The sequence below is a fragment of the Sinocyclocheilus rhinocerous genome, unplaced genomic scaffold (assembly GCF_001515625.1).
Source record: "Sinocyclocheilus rhinocerous isolate Xijiao unplaced genomic scaffold, SAMN03320098_v1.1 scaffold853, whole genome shotgun sequence".
Taxonomy (NCBI): domain Eukaryota; kingdom Metazoa; phylum Chordata; class Actinopteri; order Cypriniformes; family Cyprinidae; genus Sinocyclocheilus; species Sinocyclocheilus rhinocerous.
The window spans coordinates 525809-534745 of record NW_015627738.1 but is presented as its reverse complement, the minus strand read 5'-3'; the positions used below and the strand labels follow the sequence as shown (position 1 = coordinate 534745).

Sequence of the window (8937 nt, the reverse complement as noted above, 5' to 3'; positions counted from 1 at the left end):
ATTTACAGATTAATGGGCGGTAATATTATAATGAGATCCTTTTGCCACGTCACCAAGGGAGCGAAATCAGGCGCTCGTTTTCTCAGATGCTTGCAGAAAAAGGCTTACCAAAACAAAGTTACTGGGTTAATCTTTTTCACGTTTCCTTGGTTGGTAGATGCACCGGGGACCTGATTATAGCACTTAAAACCTGGAAAAGTCAGATTTTCATGATATGTCACCTTTAAAGTCAATTTCTGCACAGATACACACTTTGAAGTCTTTTGAACATTCCCACCATTTTTGACCAGGAAAAAAACCCAGCAGGTCATGTTGTCACACTTAATATATGGGGTTAGTTGCCACAATGGGATCCTGCAGTTTATTGACATTGATTTGAGAATAATACCTTGAAAAATGAAATACAACCTAAAGTCAAAGAAAAGGTCATTTACCACATCATATCTTCATTTAAAATGTATTAAAGCCTAATTAATGGCTCAATTAAAACGATAAAACAATTCACGAAACAGCAAAAATCTAAAAGTAGCATGCAAATATATATTACAAATTGCAGTATCTGTTTTGAAACGATCTCTATTGTATAAAGCACTACAAAAATGAAGGTTACAATGGCTTTTACATTTTTGCTGTTTCATGAATAGCAATTTGCAATTGATGAATTGCAACATATAATATACATGTGACAACTTGCCCCAACTTGACATTTATTAAAATCCTTATAGGATGATTTGTTTGGATCATAAACCAGCAGTGTCAGTTGTTTCATTTCATTATTTTTTTCTTCCCACATTCAGGTGGTTTCTAAGAAATACCGTAACTTTGAGATCCCATCAGAGTTCAGTGGGGTTTGGAGGTACCTGCAGAACGCCTATGCCCGGGATGAATTCACTAACACCTGTGCGGCAGACAGAGAGCTTGAACTGGCCTATCAGGACGTGGCCAAGCGGCTGGGCAAATGAACCTGTGCTAATCAGTGACTCTAATAATCATATGCAAAACCTCTAAAGTGGTGACCTTTCTCTTTGTGAAAGACTGTCTCACAAAAAAATTTCCTTCAGCAGTTATTGAGCAGAATTTGCCTTCAGGACATTGACTTGGTCCTGTAATTCTCCTGTCACGCTTGTGTGTACTTCCCTTACTATTGCCATTATATTTACTGTCTGTAAGTGACATAAACTCCTCTATTAGTGTCGCTATCTATGACGGTCTAGAAAAACACTGTGCCACTGTTTCTCTACAAATTGTCAGGGCTGGATGATGATACTCTTTATTTAAGGTTCAATTCTTGTTGCATAAACCTTTCAAATTTTGCGTTGTATAAATTATTTTTTGCTAGAAACAGTGATATAATTTTGTGTTTTATCTAAGAGTATGATATTTAACCTTAGTATTATGGTTAACGTGTGTAAATCTCCACAGGAGAAAAAAAAGGTGAGCATGAAAGAATGTAATTTCTTTAGAATTGGCTTGAGAAGAATTCTATTTAAGCACACAGCCCCACCTAGTGGAGAAATGAATAAAGCTGAGCTATTTAAATTAGCCTCGTTCTGCAGCTGATATATACTGACACAAAAATATATACATAATATTTAAATATAATTATTGTTTCTAAGCCATCACACAAAATAGGCACATGTTTAGGTCTCAGGTATCTCAAGCCCTGTCTGGAATTTTCATATATTTGAACTGAACAACATTAATTGCCTCTTATTAATAAAATATATTTTTTCATAAAGCTTGTGAGGTTTCTCTTGTCTTTAATCACGTGACATACTGCAAGACGACGAATTTCAAGCTGAAAAAACTCATCTGGTCGATTACCACAGATATTCGACTCATCCCTCAGCAAAGCTCTGATGAGATTAAAGGGAGAAAAGTGGTTGCATTTTTTGTTTAAGCATTTATATTAATTCTTGAATAGAAAATTGGTATTATGTGATCTGTAAAGTTGTCGAAATCGTCACTGTAGCTGCGGAACTAGTTTTCAGGGCGGATAGTACTCGCGTGTAATGACGCTCCTGTTTTGTATCCTTCCGCGTGTTGTGTGAAAGTTACCGCGTTTATCGACTTGACATGGTTATGAGTCATGACAGGACTTGAAAAATACAGGTTAGTAAACGATTTTTTGATTTTATGTTTATTTAAACATTTGTTTTTTTACTTGTCCTTTATAAGAAGACACGATTTTGTGTAACTGTTATAGTCGCAATTATCTTCAGAGACGTAGACATCATGTTACAGTTAGGCCTAGTTTATCTTGTATTGAACCTGGAACATTTCTTTTCCCTGCTGAAAAAAACAAAACATCAATCAATTAATCAATCAAGCAAACAAAAAGATAAAACCAGACTATAATCTGCTAATTTCTGTCAACCTAGTCTACTTTGATGGTTTTTCAGGTGTTTTAGGCACTTGTCAGCTGGGAGACCAGATGGCTGACCAGCTAAACCAGTTGAACACCAGCCTACCATATTAAGTTGGCTTAAGTGGTTGTTTGTTTCAGCAGGATATAATTCCTCAAATTTATGTACATAACCTTGAATGATGCAGCAGTTGGTAACATATTCATTTGACTTGGTGAGTGAGTGAAGTGACGTGTGGCCAAGTATGGTGACTGATACTCAGAATTTGTGCTCTGCATTTAACCCATCCAAGTGCACACACACACACACACACACACACACCCGGAGCAGTGGGCAGCCATATTGGAGCAGTTGGGGGTTCGGTGCCTTGCTTAAGGGTCTCATCTCAGTCGTGGTATTGAGGGTGGAAGAGAGTGCTGGTTATTCACTCCCCCCACCGCAATTCCTGCCAGACCTGAGACTCGAACCCGCAACCTTTGGGTTACAAGTCAGACTCTCTAACCATTAACCATTAGCCAGTACTAACCAGAGGCTGGCCTGTACGGGGTGGTTATTACCGAACATCTGCTGAGTTACAGCACCACCAACAACTGGATACAATATGAGACACTTAAGATAATATTTCACAAAAAACAAATGGTCACCATCTATCAAACTGTCAAATTTGTGTGAAAAAAAGCTGTCGTTCACTCTGATTTCCAGCACATGTGATGTCTGTATGTCAAGTTTAGCTACAGCCAAATAATATTGCTTCAGTATTACACGAGCATGGAGATCAGGCCGAAACAGGAGAGGTTTTCCTCCAGTAGCTCAGGGCCGCTCGGCCTCATGGGTTTTAATTACCCTACTTCCTGTTGAGGAAGCCCTTTCATCATCTCTGAGCCGGCCAACACATTTCTTTCACTGCAAATTCAAACCATCTGCATTTATATCTGTAATCTTTATTTGGGCAGTGGGGCAAAGGGCCGGTCAAACATGCACTTGGCTCCTTCCTTGATTGTTTCAGCAAGTCTTGCACCATTCTGGATAAAATGTCCTGCAGCCTCAAGCGCATGGAAGGGCCAGTTGACTCACTCACACCCCACACATCAACACACCAAACACGCAGTCATCCGTCTTCAGATGGAAATCCTTCTCCAACACGCTCTTCTTTTCCCTCCAAAACAGTTTTCTCTGAGGAATCTCCATGCAAGCATAATGTACTGAAAAATCTGTGTTGTTTTCCAATTGTGCATTGAAGGAGTGATCAGAATATTGACTTATTTTCACTTATTCACTTCATGTAACCTAATTGACCGGATTTCATTCAACAAGGTATCCTTATTCCATCTGCACATGGCTATATACAGATATAAAAATTTACTTCCATGATGATGCTAATCATTGTGCCTAATCAAGACCTGACTGGTCAAAAATGTTGAACTGTTTGGGAAAATACATTTTTTGTAGCTGTAATGTATGAGTTTTGAAGTTGCTTCATCCATATATCTCATTCATAATTGCTCGCTTATGTAGATTACGGGGCTTCCAAATGTCTGCATTTTAATGTATTTCCATTTGGGAGGAGTACATTTTACATATGTGGCCTAAACAACCATATGCATTTACAATAAGCTTGACTGAGTTGCATCTTGTATTGCATCTCAAATGAACCTTGGAGGGCATTTACACTTGGTCCAGGTCTAGATAGATGCCCGATGAAATGTATAAATACCTCCATTGAGACTTTAAAAGGGGTCATATGATGCTGCTAAAAAGAACATTATTTGGTGTATTTGGTGTAATGAAATCTGTTTATGCGGTTTAAAGTTAAAAAAACACATTATTTTCCACATACTGTACATTGTTGTTTCTCCTCTATGCCCCGCCTTTCTGAAACGTGTCGATTTTTACAAAGCTCATCGGTCTGAAAAAGCGAGGTGTGCTGTGATTGGCCAGCTATCCAATGCGTTGTGATTGGCCGAATACCTCAAGCGTGAGACGGAAATGTTACGCCCCTCACCATACTGTGATGATGCCGTGTCCGGCCGGCGCGACGACACAAAATCATGAAAACCCATTACAAACGAGGCATTTGTTGCATCCAGTGGGGACATAATTACTGATTATAATGACTTATACTGTCTTTTTACGCGTTGCGTTGCATTGCATCGCGCCGCGTAAACATAAAACCATGTCTGCATTTGTGATCAGAGAAATGACAAACAACAAGTGCTAACGTTAATCCACACTGCCCAAAACTCGCGTTTGAATCATCAGTGGCAAATCCTTTGACGGCGAAATTTACAGATTAAGGGGCGGTAATATTATAATGAGATCCCTTTGCCACGTCACCAAGGGAGCGAAATCAGGCGCTCGTTTTCTCAGATGCTTGCAGAAAAAGGCTTCCCAAAACAAAGTTACTGGGTTAATCTTTTTCACGTTTCCTTGGTTGGTAGATGCACCGGGGACCTGATTATAGCACTTAAAACCTGGAAAAGTCAGATTTTCATGATATGTCACCTTTAAAGTCAATTTCTGCACAGATACACACTTTGAAGTCTTTTGAACATTCCCACCATTTTTGACCAGGAAAAAAACCCAGCAGGTCATGTTGTCACACTTAATATATGGGGTTAGTTGCCACAATGGGATCCTGCAGTTTATTGACATTGATTTGAGAATAATACCTTGAAAAATGAAATACAACCTAAAGTCAAAGAAAAGGTCATTTACCACATCATATCTTCATTTAAAATGTATTAAAGCCTAATTAATGGCTCAATTAAAACGATAAAACAATTCACGAAACAGCAAAAATCTAAAAGTAGCATGCAAATATATATTACAAATTGCAGTATCTGTTTTGAAACGATCTCTATTGTATAAAGCACTACAAAAATGAAGGTTACAATGGCTTTTACATTTTTGCTGTTTCATGAATAGCAATTTGCAATTGATGAATTGCAACATATAATATACATGTGACAACTTGCCCCAACTTGACATTTATTAAAATCCTTATAGGATGATTTGTTTGGATCATAAACCAGCAGTGTCAGTTGTTTCATTTCATTATTTTTTTCTTCCCACATTCAGGTGGTTTCTAAGAAATACCGTAACTTTGAGATCCCATCAGAGTTCAGTGGGGTTTGGAGGTACCTGCAGAACGCCTATGCCCGGGATGAATTCACTAACACCTGTGCGGCAGACAGAGAGCTTGAACTGGCCTATCAGGACGTGGCCAAGCGGCTGGGCAAATGAACCTGTGCTAATCAGTGACTCTAATAATCATATGCAAAACCTCTAAAGTGGTGACCTTTCTCTTTGTGAAAGACTGTCTCACAAAAAAATTTCCTTCAGCAGTTATTGAGCAGAATTTGCCTTCAGGACATTGACTTGGTCCTGTAATTCTCCTGTCACGCTTGTGTGTACTTCCCTTACTATTGCCATTATATTTACTGTCTGTAAGTGACATAAACTCCTCTATTAGTGTCGCTATCTATGACGGTCTAGAAAAACACTGTGCCACTGTTTCTCTACAAATTGTCAGGGCTGGATGATGATACTCTTTATTTAAGGTTCAATTCTTGTTGCATAAACCTTTCAAATTTTGCGTTGTATAAATTATTTTTTGCTAGAAACAGTGATATAATTTTGTGTTTTATCTAAGAGTATGATATTTAACCTTAGTATTATGGTTAACGTGTGTAAATCTCCACAGGAGAAAAAAAAGGTGAGCATGAAAGAATGTAATTTCTTTAGAATTGGCTTGAGAAGAATTCTATTTAAGCACACAGCCCCACCTAGTGGAGAAATGAATAAAGCTGAGCTATTTAAATTAGCCTCGTTCTGCAGCTGATATATACTGACACAAAAATATATACATAATATTTAAATATAATTATTGTTTCTAAGCCATCACACAAAATAGGCACATGTTTAGGTCTCAGGTATCTCAAGCCCTGTCTGGAATTTTCATATATTTGAACTGAACAACATTAATTGCCTCTTATTAATAAAATATATTTTTTCATAAAGCTTGTGAGGTTTCTCTTGTCTTTAATCACGTGACATACTGCAAGACGACGAATTTCAAGCTGAAAAAACTCATCTGGTCGATTACCACAGATATTCGACTCATCCCTCAGCAAAGCTCTGATGAGATTAAAGGGAGAAAAGTGGTTGCATTTTTTGTTTAAGCATTTATATTAATTCTTGAATAGAAAATTGGTATTATGTGATCTGTAAAGTTGTCGAAATCGTCACTGTAGCTGCGGAACTAGTTTTCAGGGCGGATAGTACTCGCGTGTAATGACGCTCCTGTTTTGTATCCTTCCGCGTGTTGTGTGAAAGTTACCGCGTTTATCGACTTGACATGGTTATGAGTCATGACAGGACTTGAAAAATACAGGTTAGTAAACGATTTTTTGATTTTATGTTTATTTAAACATTTGTTTTTTTACTTGTCCTTTATAAGAAGACACGATTTTGTGTAACTGTTATAGTCGCAATTATCTTCAGAGACGTAGACATCATGTTACAGTTAGGCCTAGTTTATCTTGTATTGAACCTGGAACATTTCTTTTCCCTGCTGAAAAAAACAAAACATCAATCAATTAATCAATCAAGCAAACAAAAAGATAAAACCAGACTATAATCTGCTAATTTCTGTCAACCTAGTCTACTTTGATGGTTTTTCAGGTGTTTTAGGCACTTGTCAGCTGGGAGACCAGATGGCTGACCAGCTAAACCAGTTGAACACCAGCCTACCATATTAAGTTGGCTTAAGTGGTTGTTTGTTTCAGCAGGATATAATTCCTCAAATTTATGTACATAACCTTGAATGATGCAGCAGTTGGTAACATATTCATTTGACTTGGTGAGTGAGTGAAGTGACGTGTGGCCAAGTATGGTGACTGATACTCAGAATTTGTGCTCTGCATTTAACCCATCCAAGTGCACACACACACACACACACACACACACCCGGAGCAGTGGGCAGCCATATTGGAGCAGTTGGGGGTTCGGTGCCTTGCTTAAGGGTCTCATCTCAGTCGTGGTATTGAGGGTGGAAGAGAGTGCTGGTTATTCACTCCCCCCACCGCAATTCCTGCCAGACCTGAGACTCGAACCCGCAACCTTTGGGTTACAAGTCAGACTCTCTAACCATTAACCATTAGCCAGTACTAACCAGAGGCTGGCCTGTACGGGGTGGTTATTACCGAACATCTGCTGAGTTACAGCACCACCAACAACTGGATACAATATGAGACACTTAAGATAATATTTCACAAAAAACAAATGGTCACCATCTATCAAACTGTCAAATTTGTGTGAAAAAAAGCTGTCGTTCACTCTGATTTCCAGCACATGTGATGTCTGTATGTCAAGTTTAGCTACAGCCAAATAATATTGCTTCAGTATTACACGAGCATGGAGATCAGGCCGAAACAGGAGAGGTTTTCCTCCAGTAGCTCAGGGCCGCTCGGCCTCATGGGTTTTAATTACCCTACTTCCTGTTGAGGAAGCCCTTTCATCATCTCTGAGCCGGCCAACACATTTCTTTCACTGCAAATTCAAACCATCTGCATTTATATCTGTAATCTTTATTTGGGCAGTGGGGCAAAGGGCCGGTCAAACATGCACTTGGCTCCTTCCTTGATTGTTTCAGCAAGTCTTGCACCATTCTGGATAAAATGTCCTGCAGCCTCAAGCGCATGGAAGGGCCAGTTGACTCACTCACACCCCACACATCAACACACCAAACACGCAGTCATCCGTCTTCAGATGGAAATCCTTCTCCAACACGCTCTTCTTTTCCCTCCAAAACAGTTTTCTCTGAGGAATCTCCATGCAAGCATAATGTACTGAAAAATCTGTGTTGTTTTCCAATTGTGCATTGAAGGAGTGATCAGAATATTGACTTATTTTCACTTATTCACTTCATGTAACCTAATTGACCGGATTTCATTCAACAAGGTATCCTTATTCCATCTGCACATGGCTATATACAGATATAAAAATTTACTTCCATGATGATGCTAATCATTGTGCCTAATCAAGACCTGACTGGTCAAAAATGTTGAACTGTTTGGGAAAATACATTTTTTGTAGCTGTAATGTATGAGTTTTGCAGTTGCTTCATCCATATATCTCATTCATAATTGCTCGCTTATGTAGATTACGGGGCTTCCAAATGTCTGCATTTTAATGTATTTCCATTTGGGAGGAGTACATTTTACATATGTGGCCTAAACAACCATATGCATTTACAATAAGCTTGACTGAGTTGCATCTTGTATTGCATCTCAAATGAACCTTGGAGGGCATTTACACTTGGTCCAGGTCTAGATAGATGCCCGATGAAATGTATAAATACCTCCATTGAGAAGAGAAAGGAAAAAATGAAATTGCATCATATGACCCCTTTAAGGTGGGCTTTTTTTGCCTTGGGCCAGTAAGCAACCGCATTGCAATGTGCTGAAAACCACTCAGAACACCATTGCTACCGCATCGCAAAGCCCTGGCAGATGCTTTAGCATCATAGAGGTAAGTTTTGCACTCATAATTTCTTCAGGAAATGTAAAAA

At 38.8% G+C, this 8937-nt stretch overlaps 1 protein-coding gene across 1 annotated transcript in view; it reads left to right on the top strand.

Moving 5' to 3' along the window:
- Positions 1-1732, top strand: part of LOC107733467 (chloride intracellular channel protein 5-like) — a 7252-nt gene extending 5520 nt beyond the window's left edge. Inside the window, exon 6 of the mRNA XM_016545094.1 lies at positions 798-1732. Within this exon, the coding sequence (XP_016400580.1) occupies positions 798-962 (165 nt within the window). The 3' untranslated portion in view covers positions 963-1732. The remainder of the gene's footprint in view (positions 1-797) is intronic.
- The last annotated feature ends 7205 nt before the right edge of the window (positions 1733-8937 follow it).